The following is a 17,020-nucleotide window of genomic DNA, read 5'->3' on the forward strand; positions in this document are numbered from 1 at the left end:
CTCACCCTCAAGAAGAGATCACTGAAGACATGGGTGCTGCAGCAAAGTGTGGTGAAGAAACGAGATGATGTCCGGCTATCAGGAAGTTTAGTGTCTGGGGTCTTAAAAGCTTATCTTAAAACAGCAGCCATCTAAGTGGGCTATCAACTAAGTGCACATGGAAAAAACACACCTACCTGTGTGCTTTAAGGATTGTAAATAATAAAATCCAAAATTGAAGAAGGAAGGGCATCAGGGTTTAAGTTGCGAACACCAAGCTCCCCCAAGGCTGTGGATGGCAGTACAACTCCCAAATCCATTTGCAGGGAATCCCTCGTGCATTAAGCCTCTGGTGAATCCCCTGGACCTCAGTCGGGAGGCGAAGAGCCTGTTATCCGACAGAGACCCTTGGAAAGTGGATTCTAGCTGATGCAGTTAGGTTAAAATGTAATACCTTATCACTTGATCTCCCCTTTGACTCACTTTAATGTTGTTTCAGTTTGTAATATTGTCTGCTTTCTTTTGACTAAGTGATTTGTTTTGTCATTATTGTCAGTGTTTTGTTTTGGGGTGCTTTTTTGATACGTTTTTCTGCATATGAAATCTGGAGTGGGTGGATGTATGGGAGCAGTAATTGGATGACTGGTTACCTGGGGCACAGGCAGCCGGCAGGGGTGGGGTGGGGGGATGGGGCGCTAACAACAATGAGCACAGGAAGGAAATGTCCTGAGACAGATTGTGGTGATGACAGCACAGCTCTTCTTAAGACAGTGGAGCGATTCAATCGCACGATACGTGGATTACATGCCAACGAAACTATTAAAAACTGAAAGGAGCATCATCCTTCTCTTGCTGTGTGGCTGGTTTCAAATGCCACTGGGGCTTCGGGCAGAAGAGGCTTCAATTCTCCAGCGTTTCTGGCTCAGGCATGAGGCAAGGTCCTTGCTCCACTGGAGCCTCAGAGTCGGGGGGCGGGGGGAACTCATCGGAGAGCAAAGAGATGCAGAGTTTCCTCATTTGCATCTTATTTAAATAGCACAGATTTTTATTGGGCTCCCATTGTCTGGTAGATACACATTTCCTGCTCAGCAGGTAAAGGTGGGCATCCCGGTTACTTCAGGTGGTGGTTGTGGGCCATTGGGTCCACTCTAACTCCCAGGGACCCCATGCGATAGAGTGAAACAGTCCCCTCTGGTGTCAAGACTACCATCATTGTTGGAGCCCATGGCCAGGCTCTTTCCCTCCCTGGTGGAGCTGACCCGCCAATGTTAGGCTACCATCAAAGGCTTAGGGCTCTTTGGTTCCTGTACCATGGGGAGGAAACTGAGACTCAGTGCAGGAAGTCCTTAGTGCAGGTCAGAGCTGGTGAGGGAGGGAGCTGGAATTTGACTCACACCTTGGGCTCCTGCGCCTTTCTCTCTTTCTCGGGGATGAATTTTGTCTTAGTTGTGCTAATCCAACGTTTCTCTTGCCCACCAGACCTGCCCTCCCACCCCACTCAATCATGCCCCTCTCTTGGGGGCCTCCAGCCCTCCCCCGCCCAGGGCAGGTGAGCTGAGACCAGGCAGGACAGGAGCCAGTGAACTCAAGTGGCATGGAGGGGGGGGGGTCTACACTTGCAGCAGGAACTCCCCGTCCCAAAGTGGAGAAAGGACTGGGGGGCCTGGATGTTGTATCATCCACATCCCTTGCCCCCTCTTTTACTGTCTCCTTGCTGGGGTTGCCTTTAAAAGACCCAAACAGAGACAAGCAGCACCCCACTCCCAGCCCCTAGCTCCTTGGAGACAGAGCTAGTAGGAGGGACCAGACCCTGGGCATCTGCCACAGTTTCCCATTTCTTTGGCTTAAAGGTCCAGCCCCATTATTCTGCATGGGGCTATTCTTTCAGGTCTAGAGCTCTTTGCTGTGCTTCCTGGTCTCACACCATGCAGTTTCCTAAGGGGTCCACTCCCTACCATCCTTTCTCTTTCCCACCTCAGCACCTGCTGCCCAAGAACAGATTCTTTGGAAAGTGAGATTAGGTGGGGACATGGGCTGCTTCCCTTGGCCAGTGTTTCCCAGGAGAGGATGGCCAAGTGTGAAGGGGTGCAGCTTCTTGGGCACGAACTCCCTTTCTCATCCCTGACCCCTGATGGAGGCAGGGCATTGTTGATGAGACATTCAAGGGTGGCAGGAAGGCGGAGAGGGAGGACTGCTCTGTGGTCAGCTCCTATGTCATGGGCACTTTGAGCCATCTGAATGCTGGGAAGCCTGGGGAGGGGACAGCTTAGCCACCAGAGATCAGGCAGATGTGCCTCACAGTGTGGGAATATTAGACTCTTCTCCAAAGAGCTGCTCCTACAGGGCTGGAGAGTCAGGCCCCTCTTCCTTGGGAGGCAAATGTGGATGTCCCCTCCCCCAGGGCTGAGGCATAGTCCATCCACATCCCCTTGGCCCCAGCAGCAGAGATCAGACTTGGCAGTGACTTTGATGGCAGGGCCCGCAGAGGTTGGTGCCACTAAAACCCGTGGCTGTCCATTCTGACTCATGTTACAGAGTAGACTGGCCCCGATGAGTTTCCTCGGCTGTGATATTTATAGAAAGTCTGCCAGTCCTTTCTTCCATGGAGCTGTGGGGTAAGTGAGGGGGTTTGATCTGCCAACCTTTAGGTCAGCAGCCAATCACAAATCAGTCGCACCCAAATGACTCCCAGGAACCCCATTGCTTTTACACTTTTCCCCACCTGCTCCATGTGTATCCCAGAAGACACAGGAAGTGCTTATACAATGGGAGACTCCCACCGCGCACCTTCCCATGGCCCCCTCTGGTTTTTCTGAGATTGTCCTTGCTGTGTCCTGCTCAGCTGGCTGGAGGGCTCTCACAGCTGCAGAGACCAGAGTTAGGACGAAGCTGGCACACTCCCAGGGGCCATCATTCTCCAGGGAGGAGAGAGAGGAGGAGGAGACAAGGCGTGTCTGTCAAAAATTTTATTTCATTTTTTTCCATTTCACACAGAATGATGTTAAAATAAATCCTCAGTAATATATATTTATATACTTATTTACTTGTGTCAATATTTACAAAAGACGGTGGAGCTCTATGAAATCTATGTTCACCCATGGTCAGGTGGACAGGCAACGTTCATTGAGGCACGTATGTACACATATATGTATAACCTATGTACAAACACCAGACCCTACTGATGCAGGAACTCTCGGCTGCAGAAGTCCGGGGCAGGGCAGTGCTGATGGGCCTGCAAGCTTCCAGAAGATGCCAGCAAGGACAGCAATCCTTCTTCATCCCGTGCCATGCACTTACAGCTGGTGTCTCGATTTCCATGAAGCCTACAAATAGTTAAATGACTCCCAACTCCCGTGAGTCTCCCCGCAAGGCCTGCTCCGCCTTCAGCTACCATTGGTCCCCAGCCTCTTGTCACCATGGAGACCTCAGTTCCCTTTAGGCATCATCCTTACGAAGCATCACCATCAGTCTTGGAGTTCCTTCTCCTATTGATCCCAGGGAGGCTTATTTATCTGTGTCTCCTCTTTGAGTTTTCAGCAATTATTAGAAACAGGGCACAGGGGGGGGGCAGCAGCAGCGTCATGCATGAGCAGCAGCAAAGCAAGCCCCAGTTAGAGTCTGGGCACTGCCTGAGCCCGAGCGAATGGCCATTCCCCATTCTATACGTGCATATATAACTGCCCCCTGAGACAGCCCAGATAAGCACACACAGGTCTGGAAAGGGCAACAGCAACGTCCACTCGTGCGCTTCATAGCTCTGCGCCTGGTGCCAATGAGGGAATCTCCTCTTCCTTTTGAGCTGGCACCACGAATGCCTACTGATGATCCAAGATTACCCTTGGTGGGGAAAGGGGTGCAGGGATGCAGAAACCCAGAAAGAGGCCAATTTGGCTGGGGCGGTGTTTGCTCAGCAGGCTGCAGCTCGATCATGGGACTTTCCAGCTTCCTGGGGCCCTTCAAATGAGGGAACCATCCAGGCACGACAACAACGGGAAACTGGGTCGCTGGATCCCACGTGAAGGCAGAACTGGGGCAAAGCACAGAGCATGTTCAAACCCTCAAGAGCCAGCACTCACCCTCACCAATGCCAGCCAGACCTCGCTCCTTTTGCCCTTCTACCCTAGTCCTTAGCCTGGGGCTGGTCTGCTCCTTTCTAGCCCCACCTGGCAGGTCACAGTCCTTGCCCTCCATTCCATCAGCCAAAAAGGCCATCCTGTAAGCAGCTGGCATGCAAGCGGTTTGCTAGAAAAGGGTTCCTAAATAGTCTCCTCCTTCCACTGCCTTCTCTTGCTTCCTGAGCAGCCCAGGATCCGGATATACACACACACACACACACACACACACGCACGCACGCACGCACGCATGCACTCACGCATGCACACACGCACGAGAGTCTAGGGGATCCTTTTAAAAGAGATGCAGAGCTGAGAGACCTCTCAGGAGGATTGAGAAGAGACCCAGGACTGAACCCTCTATCTGAGGTGCTAGCGTCCATTCGCATTTATACTGCCCCCAATTATCTGTATGTTGGAGCGGCAGCCCAGGTAATTCCGTCATGGTACTTGCATCCATCAGAGGACTGTAGCAGGGAGTTCTGAGCGGAGACTCACCTGAATCGCATCTGATTTCGGAATACAAAGGACCACGGGAAGTTATACCAGGATCCGTGCCCTCTGTGAAATGGCCACTCTGACAGGATGTATTGGTTGCCCCAGTTTATGAGCTGGTCATCTAAGTCTGGATTGTGGGTTCTATTACCTAATCTGGGCCATCATAGCCAGAACAGCACCTGTATAAGAGTATGGGTAGATGACAGACACCTCTGCCGCACTTCAATTGCCCCACCTCCGCCTAGGCAGTGAGCACAGTCAAATGCCAGAGGCGAGCGAGGTTGAAAGAAACCTTCTCTCCCATAGACCTGGTGAAGGTGACATCCGGCCAACCAAGATGGAAATGGGTGCACATTTCAGCTCCTACCCAAGCATTTCCACAGTTCACCTCCCAAAGAGGCAACCGAGTTATAACCGCCCTGATCTCCACACCCTCAGCCACGATTTGGTCATGATCAACCACAGAACGGTGGGTCACCATCCGTGGGACAAAGGCGTCCTCTAGTTGCTCATTAAGAGCAGTACATTCAATGTCAGGGCACCCCTATGGCCTGCCCTGAGATGAAAGACATCAATCCTTTGCAAAGTCCCAGAACTTCCTGCTCCTCCGAGGCTACAAAGCTTGGAAGAACAGAATGTTACTGATCCTCCCAGGAGAGACTACCATCCACGGGGCAGACCAGGACAAAAGACAAAGCATCAGGCCTTTAGTTCACAGGCCCCTCTGATCCCCGAGGTTAGGCAGCTACCTGGGAGGGAAAGGAAAGTGAGGCTCCTGCAGGCTGTCCTTTTGTTATGCAATAACTGCTGCTAGAGAGGTCCCCGGGCAGCAGAGCAAGAACCCACTTGGCAAGCTGGGAAGGTGGCAAAGGCAGGTTTGGAAATGCAAATAAATGCAGTCTGCTCCTTAGCTGGCCCACCTTAGTTCAACACAAGTGCAATTAGGAGGGTGGACCAATGCTTAGCTGCCTGCTTGTGAAATGATGGTATACATATATACATATACTACATATGTATATATATATGTGCATATATATATTTCTATCTATACAAATGTAGACATATACACACACATCACCCACTACCAACTGCATTGAGTCGTTTCTGACTCATAGTGACCCTACGTTGGGTTTCTGAGACTACCAACCTTACCGGAGCTCTCCTGTGGAGCAGCTGGTGGCTTTGAACCATACACCTTGTGGTTAGTAGCCCAATGCCTCACCTATTAGGGCTACTTCTACACACACACAGATATATGCACCTGTGGAAAACCTCTTAAGAACTCAGGACCAATTAGCTGGAAACCTTGATTCACAAGGATTATGTTTTCGTACTCTAGGTAGAGAGAGGCAAATGACAGCAAACAGGTCCGCAGCCAGGACGTGCCCAAGCAGCCCCCTTGCATGCGCAGCTCGCCGCAGTCCGCCTGCCTCTTCGGTCCTCCCCCTGCCCCTCTGTACCACGCGCACCGAGGTGGAGAATGTACACCCTGAGCAACGCAAGGCCTTCCACCGTCTTCAGACTCACTCTACTTGCTAAGGCAGGAAAGATAAGGTTAAGCTACTTGGGGTTCGTTTCTTTTAGCTCCCCAACAACAAAGGTTGAATCGAAACATGTTTTCCTATTCCCACTCCACCGGAATCATGGCTCAACCCGACATTCCCTTCCCTGAGGAATTCCCTGTGTGCGCGTGTGTAGAGGAAGTAGCTGGAAAGGGAATGGCAGGTGACTGGGTTTTGGGGTGGGGGTGTATTGCCATACTCCCCTGATTGTCTAGTCTGAAGATTTCACTTGGGGGGGGGGTTCAGTAAAGGGGATTCTTCAGAAGTTCCCCCTGCTATGTGTGCAAATATTTGTGCAGATGCATGCTGTTGGTGGGGGATGGTAGGGCTGTTAGTTCACCAAGGCTGGGCCTGAACTACCCACGCTAAGATCCCAGGAGCCCACCACCCCAACCCCCACAGCTCCCTCTCCTCCTGGGGGCACTCCTGGAATCCCCCCTGGTTAATCGAGTCAGTTTATTTTGAAGGAGAGCCAGAGGGCAAGTTCCCAACGCTGCCCAGGCTACAGATCCTAGGTGCCAACCCTCCTGGCCACATTCCCTCAGCATCCGTCTCCCTGGGGAAGGGAGGAGGGGGAGCAGATGGATCAAGTAATGGCTTTTAGTGCGTGGAAATGATCTGTAATGGCTCAGGATGCTTTATTCTTATCTACTGGTAAGCTCTTTCTCGAAGGCTCCCATGACACCCTGCCAGATTGACTGAACGTCAAGAAGACGGGCCAGCGTGAGGTCACTGGTACTCAAGGCTTCAGGGTCAGGAGGCGAAGGTGGGACCTAGGAAGAGAGCAGGCTGGAAGGAAGTGGAAGGAGAGAGGAAGAAATGGACCGAGATTCTCACAGAGTCAGAGAGAGGTACACCAGGAGACAGGAAAGGGCCAGAGACAAGCCTCCTTGCACATGCATGTGCTTATGTGCCAGAGAACAGAAGTCAGGATGACACCTGGGGAGCAGGGGGAATCCCACAGACTGAGACCGGAAGCCCCAATGCCAAGGGCATTATCTGCTAATCCAGGTCCTATCACGTTCCAGTCCTGAGAGCAAGATTTGAAAATCGCTATTGCTGAAGAAAACAGTCGCTATTTATTTTATTGCACTTGTCCTCTTTTAAAAATGTTCAGATATAAACTATGAGCGATGGGGATGGGGTGGGCAGGGACCCAGAAAGAAGGGTGAGGGGAACCAGTTCACTTTGAGGAAGAAATCCATTCCACCTTTAAGGGACCCCCCTTCACTCTGAACCCACTTGCTGCTTTGGGGGTGGGGGAATACTGGCGAGGTCTCAATGAGAACCAAATCTGAAGACAGAGATGAGACAGTTCCCAGCACCTGGCTCCCTGCCAGCTGGCTGAGGAGGCTAATGATGGAACAGGTAAGGTTAAGGTCATGGGCTCAAACGCTGCCACGGACACTTTGCTGAGGCTGGGAATCTCTATTGTGTAACCAAAGACCACCCTAGACATTAGAGCCCATCTTGGACCAACTCTTTTCAAACCAGTCAGCCATTTCCCCGGATGCAGGTTGCTATGACAACAAGCCCCAGGAGAACTGGAGTAGGGCTCAGCAGCAGCATCCCCACTCCTGGGTAAACAACTCCCAGCACTGGGCTCCTCCCACCTGTCTTGGTGGGCGGGGAGAGTCTGCAGCCTCAGGTGCGATTTGCCAACTGTCCTGCTGCTTCCCTGGGGGAGGCCGGCCTCCACTTCTCCTCTCCACTTTCATGGGCAGTGCTGAACCTCCAACTTGACTTCTCTCAAAGCGGGCTGGCCATGAGGAAGTAAGCTGGCCAAAGACCTTACTGCAATGGAGGGACCAGTTAGGACAAGCTGGTCCTAAAGTCCTCTCCACCCTGGGGGCAATGAACACTCAGGCTGGGAGCTCAGGGCATCCATACTCCCATGGGAGCCCTTTCCATGCTGGGCCAGTAGAGCCTGGAGTATGCCCACAGCATCCTCCGAAGCCCAGCTGGGCGGGATTGAGAGGAAGAAAGAGTGTGGCAAACCCATAGAAGCTCCTGGAAGCCAGATTCACGATGGGTCAGAATCATGAAACCTGGACTCCTGCCAAGTTTGCGCTGAACCTTGACCAGTTCATGTCCCTTTCTTCCTGACAGCCTGTCACCTTGCTTTCAGTGCCCCCTGAAAACGGCAGCATTCTTAACACTCAACCTACCAAGGCACCTGATGAAGGAAACGCCTGAACACGCTGGCACATTGCAGCACACGCCCACGGGGAGATGGCCACTACCTCCCCGCCAATCCTACCAGTGGGAGAACCAGCTGCAGGGGTAATCCCAAACAGTGAATAATCTCTCATGGCTGACTCACAGCGACTCCCTGTGGGTTTCCCAGACGGTCACTGATAACAGGGGTAGACAGTCCAGTCTTCCTCCCACAGAGCTGCTGGTGGTTTTGAACTGCCACTATGCCATGCAACGACTACATCACCAGGGCTCCTTGTGAATAAACTTACCAAATATTTAAGCCTGGCCTTACCATACCCAAAGCCCACTCCCACAGAACTGATGCCAACTCACAGAGGTCCCACATGGGGCTTCCGAGGCTTTGTGCAGCATCACAGGAGTAGATCACCTCCTCTTTCTCCCACTGGTGGGTTTGAACTGCCAACCTTGTGGCGAGCAGCCCAAAGCTTACCCAGCCGTGTCCCCAGGGCCTTACGGTCCATGGTCAAAAGCAGGCATTCTGAAACGTGCAGTTTGCTCGCTCAGCATTAGGGTTATGTCCTTCATCATGTGTTTCTTCAGCTGAACAGGTCTGGGTTTCCTCAAGCACAGCAATTGGACCGGAGGCAGGGCATCCAGGGAGCCCCAGCAAGGGGGCAGAGCATGCCTGGAGCTGAACCCCCATCGGGATCCATGGAGGATGAATCCCACCAGAGCAGAGGAAGTGCTCCAAGCACGGCAAGGCGGTTGGTTCTAACAGACTAGTCCATATACAACAGGGGCCTGGGGGATGCAAGGGTTTGCACTCAGCACGAACCCAAAGGCTGACAGTTCAAACCCATTCAGTGGCTCTGCAGAAAGAGAGGCTGGGTGAGCGTTTGGGTTGTTTTTTTTTTTGTTTTGTTTTTTGTTTTTGGTAAGAAAAGCCTTTGGGGCGGTGCTACTCAGGAATACATGGGGTCGCCCTGAGCTGGGAGCCGACTGGTTGGCAGCCCCCAGCGACAGTCTGTCCATCCAGCGTTCTGACCTGGTCCTCGGCAAAGCCATGGAGCTGGAGGAGCATGACGGGCTGGGGACATAAAGTGCTGGCGGCATCTTCACTCTGGTCTGGGCCTGGGATCTCCTGGTTCCTCGGGCCACCATTCCTTTTCAGAGAATGGGATCCATGCAGAGGACTCGGGGTACTGGAGTAGGGGCGCTGTATGCAGACTTGCCTGGGGTACAGGGCCGAGCAGGGAGGTCTAGTCTATGGAAGGTCTCTGCCTCTCCTGTCACCGGGTTTCAGTGGGAGGAAAGTGAGCAGGTAGAAACCCCGTGGGAATCCCTTTGCTAATGAGATCTGCTTGATGGGTGCCTCTCTTTCTGCACTAACCCTCAGGGGCCACTGCTCAGGAAGGAACTCTGGGGGTGAGAGGGAGAAGAGAGACAGAGGAAGAGACTCCTTGAAGGAGACTGAGGGGGACTGACACAGGCTAGAGAAGGGGACTCACTTGACCTTTTGTCTATGCCCCAAAATCTATAGCTCTGGCGGCAAGGCAGTGCCTGACGACATTGGAGGCATTTCACACGTACGGTGTGCTTATGTTCTTGGGCATGTGTGCTGTGCTTTGTGTGTCTAGCTGGAGCCCGTGCATGGTGTGTGGTCATTGAGTTCGTATGCGTTGTGGGTGCAGAGAATAAATGGCCAAGTGTCCTTCATGTGGGTTTGTAGGCATATCCATTGTAGCCACATTGCCATTAAAAAAAAATGTGTATCTTGCGTTTGTGCTACTGGTTGTGCGATTGTATATAGCATGTGCAGGTCTTGTGTCCAGTATTAGTAGGTACATTGTATGTCCATGCATATTCTGTAATAAGTATTATCATCGATCATCTGCGCATGCCCTTTGCATTATTTCGCACGGATGCTGAGTGTTTTACATTTGTCTGTGAGTGGCAACACAACATCTATTTTTGAGTGGGAGGACATGTGTGTGGTGCGTGCGTGTGCCAGTGTGGGGGTGCGTGTGTGCACGTCTTGCCGTCCCGGGGGAAGGGTGTTGCGACGGAACACCTTCTCCCTGACCTAGGCGCAAGCTTTACTTCCTGTATCCCCAGTCCTTCCTGTCCCCTGCCCCTGGGGAATTCAGCACCGCCTCCCATGGAGGAGAGGAAGAGAAGCGCAGAGGCTGTGTGTTGGGCACAGGAAGCCCTGCAGAGACCTGGGGATGTGAGCGACCAAGAACTAATGAGCACCCTGGGCCTAGCACCCTGAGCTGATACCCAAAACAACTGTAGGTCCTAAGCAGCAAGCAGCGAGGCCAAGGCTGGAGCCACCACCAGACTGCTCAGCCACCACAACACACCGAATTTGGAGCATTTCAGTCACCGCTGTTGAAAGGTCAAGAATCCCCCTGCCCCCATGGCGAGGCCAAGCCCTCCTTGAGGTCAACCCATGCCAGGGCTGCCTTGAGGTTGCACAATGCGCTAGCTGGCCTCTGTCCATGCCAGGGGTGACGGCAAAGCTTTAGCCATCCTTGGGATCCGTTCTGGCTGCCAGTTGAATGGGAGAGAGAGAGATGGAGTCTGGCCATCAAAGTGGTGCCTTTGGATCATCTAGAGAAACCCCCCACTCCCCTTCCCCTTGCTCCTGGAATGAAGATCTTTCCATAGAGAGAAGGCACCACTTAAAAGTCCAGACCAGTAGGATTTGGTCCTGGGGAGTCCTCCTCCCTGAGGTCCTTGGTTTCAAAGCAAAGAATGTACTCTGCTCCTGAGGGAAAGGTGACTGAGGCAGAGTAGAGGGACGATGGGAACCCGACAGCATGGGGAAAGATGAGAATGGAGACGATTCACACGGCGGAGTGTAACCGGAGGCCCGGGTGGGTCTGGCCCAGGACAGCTGGTGCCGTGAGCACCAGAGGGCCCTTGTGCACTCAGTAAGACAAGCTTCAGCCACGGGAAACTGAAGCTGCAGCACGTGGAGGGCAGAAAGACAACTCTAACATCTAAGAATTCATGAAGACCGGAGTCTCTGAGGCAATGGCAGCAAACCCAGGCCCAGTGGGGGGACCAATAAGACAAAATAACCCATGAGGCCTCTTAGCCAACCAGCCACCACACAGTGGATTTGCTCCTAAACCTGAACTCCAGAAAATGAATATATATATGTTTATATATAGTATGTATGTACATATATGTATGCATACATATATATACATGCATACACTCCAGTGCACATAGTCAAACACATGCATAAATTGCCCTGTATCAAAAATATTGCATAAGCTTATACAAGGTTCAAATGCAATTATTCCTATAGCTAGCCTGGCAGAGGAACACAGGGAAGAGAGACTCAGTATATATTTATATACATTGGATCCAGACACCTGCCTGTCCTCCGGACCCACTGCCCTGGTAGCGCTGTACAGTCACGCTGATGACTAGGTGAATTCCTAAGGTGCAACCACGCGAGGTGTTTAGACGCCAAGGTTCCTGCTCCCGCGCTCCTGGTTTTCCCTGTGCTCCCATTCAGAGGAACAGGGATGGGGTGTGCTGGAGGGTCGGGCATTTTGGTTCCCCACCCCAAATTGTCTATACATATATACACACACACACACACACACACACACACATATATATATATATATATATAGTTCCCTGATTGACAGCTTTTGCCCTCCAATGGGGGGAAAAGGAGAAAAAAAGAAAAGAGAACTCTAGATCAAAGCCATTGCAAGGCGATTAATACTGGAAGCATGAAGACTGGGTAAATAGGTCATCTCCTGTGTTGTACATAGTGAGATTCATGCAACAAGCATCCATGCAGCGTTATTGCATCACTGGTAATTTCACTGCAGTGTCAGTGCTGCGGCCCAGCCATGGCACTAGGACAGCAGACGGCTGCAAACCCCAGTGCCACGAAAGAATCAGCCGTGGGTTTGTTTTTGTTTTTGTTGTGACCCTGAAGCCTGAAGAACAATGGGGGTGGACTCTAAAGCCCCCAGCAACCTAGGTTTGCCAGCTTCTCCCTGGGGGTCTAAGGAAACCTGACAATTCCTGTTGGGTCATCCGCACTGTCGCTCCTCCGGGCTTCCCTCACACTGACACTGCAGAGAAAAAGCCGAACGCAGCATGCCCCATGACGAAACACAAGCCTCCAGAGCATCGGCTTGAGAACTGCGATTCCCATACCTCAGCCTGTGACACAGACACTCATTCCAACACACAGGACTGTGTGTTCTTTTCAGTGCAAATAAAAAAAGGGGGGGGGGAATGACCTTTTGAATCATTACTAGAGCCTGAAAGGAAACCTGTGATGATGTCTCCCCTGCCCCCCCCCTCCAGCCCCTTCCCCTCTTCTGTGATGTGGAGGGTGCTTCATATGGGAGGCCAGGTGGCACAGATGAAGCGGGTGGCCTCGCTGACATGGGGTAGCCAGCGGTCCCCGTGCCTGCCTGAAGCCTCTCCCCATCGGTGACTGCCGTCTTTGGAGACCCACTAGCCGGTGGTGAGGACTCGCATGAAAGCCAAGGCTAGGTATTCTGTGTTCTAAATCAAAAGTCAGAAGATCGCAAGCCACTTGTACGACTATTGCTCTCCATGCAGAACCAGAGCCACGCTGCGGGGCGCACAGGGCTCCGGTGCAGGCTATTATGCAATGTCTGCATCCCTTCCACTGAGCTGTGAGGAGGTGAGCAGGTTTCCATCAGACGTCCGTTAGCATTTTGGTAATATTCACATAGTTAGTGTTAGCCAAGGTGCAGTTGGCGGTTTTCAAGTTCTCTTCTCTAAAGTCCTCGTTACTGTTGTTCACACCCTCCTGGATCTCCATGTAGTCAGACTTACTAATGGTAGAGGCACTTCTGCTTTTCTTGAGGTCAGGGGAGGACGGGATCTTTGGGCAGCTCGTCACTTGTAAGTACTGGGCCTGCTCCTCTCCCTCTGTCTCCCGGTGGTAGAAGTAGTTGAAGTTGGACACAATGACGGGGACCGGTAAGGCAATGGTTAACACACCTGCAATCGCACACAGGGAGCCCACGATCTTCCCCCCAATGGTAGTCGGAACCATGTCTCCATAGCCTACAGTTGTCATGGAGACAACTGCCCACCAGAAGGCATCCGGGATGCTGGGGAACTGGGACTCTCGCTCGTCGGCCTCTGCAAAGTAAACTGCACTCGAGAAAAGGATGACGCCGATGAAGAGGAAGAAGATCAGGAGGCCCAGCTCTCGCATGCTGGCTTTGAGGGTCTGACCGAGAATCTGGAGACCTTTGGAGTGCCTGGACAACTTGAAAATCCTAAAGACTCTTACCAAGCGGATGACACGGAGGATGGCCAGCGACATGGCCTGCTGGCCCTGCTGGGCGTCCTCCGGCTTCTCGGCCAGCTCCGTCCCCAGGGTGATGAAGTAGGGGATGATGGCCACAATGTCAATGATGTTCATGATGTTGGTGAAGAAGCCGGCTTTGCTGGGACAAGCAAAGAAGCGCACCAGGAACTCAAAGGAGAACCAGATGATGCACAGGGTCTCCACGATGAAGAACGGGTCGGTGAAGGAAGTGGACTGCTGGTACCCGACGGTGCTGTTGGAGTAGGTGTGGAAGGTCATGCCCCCGCCATGCAGGTCTTCGTTTTCATCGCGGAATATGGGCAGCGTTTCAAGGCAGAAGCTGACGATGGAGATCAGGATCACCATGACAGACACGATGGCGATGATCCTGGCGGGCCCCGAGCTCTCGGGGTACTCAAAGAGGAGCCACACCTGTCTCTGAAACTCGTTCTCAGGCAGCGGGCGCTCTTCCTCCTTGATGTAGCCTTCATCTTCCCGGAACATCTCCATTGCTTCCTCCCCCAGCTCATAAAACCGGATTTCTTCCGAGAATATGTCCAGGGGCACATTCACAGGTCGCCTCAACCGGCCCCCGGACTGGTAGTAGTACAAGATGGCATCAAAGCTCGGGCGGTTCCGGTCAAAAAAGTACTCGTTTCGGAGGGGGTCAAAGTACCTCATCCGCTTCTTGGGGTCCCCTAAGAGGGTCTCTGGAAACTGGGCTAAAGTCTTGAGTTGCGTCTCAAACCGCAAGCCCGAGATGTTGATGACCACTCTCTCACAGCATTCGTGGTCTGCTTCTGGGTCACAGGAGTCCTGCGGGTGCCCGGGGAGGGCGGCGGCCTCGTCTGCTGGGTCTCCCGTGGCCACTGTCATAATTGGGTCTGCGAGAAGCGCCTCACGCTACACCTTCCAGCTGCCTGGTGGCGGGGTGCTCAGGGTACCGCTAAGGACCCTGGCGAGCACAGTCGCATTGGCCTGGGCTCCTGCTGGAGAACCCCCGAAGGCTCCCTGAGAGCTGGACAGACAGCCTCGCCGGGCTGAAAGAGAGGACATAAGACCACTCAGCACGGGCAGCACAGCCTGGCTTGCTGCTCTGGGTCTACCTTCTCTCAGCCACCATTCAACTTTCACGTGGAAGGTGCCCAGAGATCTGAGGGGAGCAGGTGACAATCTCTCAGGGAAGCTTTGAAGGTCCTGCCCTGGGGGAGGGAAGGGGGGCCGTGGCTGGTCCAGGTTCTTCTGCACCCGGCCGACTCATGGAGCATAACCCCAGTACAGAAGGCTGGAAGGAGGCCCTTCCCCCATAACAAAATTACTATCTGGCAAATAACTGCCCCCTAGGAAGTATTCCTGGGGCAGGGAAGGGGGGAAATCTTGAGCCTGGTTCTCTCTCCTTGGCCCTACCCTAGTGATTCTACATGCCGCTGCGATGAAACCACGGACTGATTTACCTCAAGAGGCAGCTGCGATGAAACCACGGACTGATTTACCTCAAGAGGCAGGTCTGGGAAGCTCTCCTTCTTGCGGAGCCAGGCAGATGATGAGGAATCCTAGATACACATGCCCGCAGCTCCGCTCCTCTTGTCTTTTCACCCAAGCAAACTAGAAATAATGGTGAGTCATTCTGGGCAGGAGGGCAGGCTCCAGGTCCTGGAGGTGAGCTCCCGGACTGGGTTGGGCTGGAGGCGCAGTGGGGTGCCTGGTCAGGGCCACGCAGCTCTCCTCACACAGCCAAGCTCGGTTCTGCAGCCCCTGGAAGGAAGGAGGCAAGATGCAGAGCTCAGCAAAAGCCGGAGTCCTCCAGGCTGTCCTAGGGAGGTGTGACGTTGCCTGGAAAAAACTGCAGCGAGGTGGAACCGGGGCTCGCAGACAGCGGGTGCCAAGATTAAGCAGGGTTCTGGCAGCTTCTCTCGCTGGAGGTGGCTGACAGGCTCCCATGGGCCCCTTCAGTGCCAGCGCCACACCTGAGAACCACCCTAAGCCTCTAGCCTTCTCAAGGCAACTTCTCTCTGCAAGCTCCCGGAGCTCTTCTCCAGGGGCCTGGGGGCTGAGCCCTCGCCCTCTGATGCCAGCAGGAGGGATTCCAGCCCCCCTCCACCCCCACCCCCTCCGCCCCCATCACCAGGCCAGAACACGACGTCTCCCAAGAGAGGGCACACTGCAGCCACACTACAAGCTCTGACCTCTGCTGGGTCCCAGGAAGACAAGTCATTCTCGACCCCACCTTCTGAGACCAACTAGGGAGAACCCCCTACCCCCACCCCACCGCCCGGCTCCCCTACACACACACATCACACACAGCAAGGTCGCCCCTGCCCTGGCTGACAGGGGCCCTGGACTTACGCTCCCCTGGGAATTCCTGAACCGCAAGCCTCGCACCAGACCCGGCGGCATTGGAGCTGGGTGGGGCGCTGGACCACCGACTTCTCGGGGAGAGAAAATCCCTCCCGTCTCCGCGGCAGGGAGCTCAGAACGAACGCTCAGCCCGGCCGGCTGCGAGGCTGGTTGGCAGCAGCCCGAGGGGGAGCCTGGAGCTAGCCGGCTTCCGGGCTGGCCTCCTGCCGGCCCAATCCCGCCGGCCTCGGGGCGGGGAGGGGTCTGGGCCCTATCCCCATGGCCGCTCCCGCCGGGATTCCGCTAGGCACCGGGCCCCGGAGCGCTCTCCGCTCCCGGCAGCCAGACCCTTCGCTGGCTGCAGTGGCAAGCGGCCTTAACCCCCTCCTGCCCGGCCTAAACCCCCTCCTGCCCGGCCGGCTCCCGCAGCACCGAGGGCCCTGGCGCAGCCCAGCTGTGGGGCTCCGGGCTCGAGCCCGGGGACCTCTGAGGCTCCATCTACACCCGGAAACCGAGGATGCTGAACTCGGATGCGAGTGGAGGGGCTTGAACTCCCGCCCCCTCCCACTCCCCCCATACCCCCATCTCAGCTTCCTCCTGCCCGGGCGCCGGGGCTCCCTGGCAGCCCCCTCTCCGGGAGGGGGAAAAGCCTTCCCCCTACACCCCCGGCGAAGAAGCGGGCTGGACTCAGTGGCGGAGAGCCGAATGCAGCCTGCGCGTCCCCAATGACCCAGTCCTACCAACCAGCGCGGTGGCCCAGACTCGGTGCTGCAGGCGGCTGCACTTCCCTCCCCTTCGCCCGCCGGCTCCTCGGCGCCCCTCCTCCCGGCGCCACGTACACCCCGAGGGTCGCGCAGCCCGCGCCCGGCACTCATCTTCTGCAGAGAAGACGAGAGAGCGCCCCCCCGCCCCGCCCCCATCATCAGCCCCGCGCCGGGATCTGCGGGCCAGACAGCCGTGGGGGGCACAGGCTTGCCGGTTCCGAGCCCTCCGCCCGCAGGCTGCTTCGCAGCCCCTCTCGATGCGCACCTCATTGGGCAGGG

General features: G+C 54.4%; 1 protein-coding gene and 1 pseudogene across 2 annotated transcripts; one reads left to right on the forward strand and one right to left on the reverse strand.

The window, feature by feature from the left end:
• Window positions 1-8,347, forward strand: part of LOC142437055 (N-glycosylase/DNA lyase-like) — a 105,193-nt pseudogene extending 96,846 nt beyond the window's left edge.
• A 3,250-nt stretch (window positions 8,348-11,597) lies between these two features.
• KCNA2 (potassium voltage-gated channel subfamily A member 2) lies at window positions 11,598-16,160 on the reverse strand. Of its 2 annotated transcripts, none has more exons than XM_075559262.1 (3): window positions 15,987-16,160; window positions 15,134-15,395; window positions 11,598-14,680 (listed from the first exon to the last, which is right to left on the reverse strand). In XM_075559262.1, the coding sequence occupies exon 3, from the start codon at window positions 14,514-14,516 to the stop codon at window positions 13,017-13,019; it is 1,500 nt and encodes a 499-aa protein (XP_075415377.1). In that variant the 5' UTR covers window positions 14,517-14,680; window positions 15,134-15,395; window positions 15,987-16,160; the 3' UTR covers window positions 11,598-13,016. The 2 variants fall into 2 exon arrangements, with proteins under 2 accessions (XP_075415377.1, XP_075415383.1); XM_075559268.1 differs by having other exon boundaries at window positions 15,095-15,395.
• Window positions 16,161-17,020: the final 860 nt, after the last annotated feature.

Source organism: Tenrec ecaudatus, chromosome 1 (genome assembly GCF_050624435.1).
Source record: "Tenrec ecaudatus isolate mTenEca1 chromosome 1, mTenEca1.hap1, whole genome shotgun sequence".
NCBI classification, from domain to species: Eukaryota; Metazoa; Chordata; class Mammalia; order Afrosoricida; family Tenrecidae; genus Tenrec; species Tenrec ecaudatus.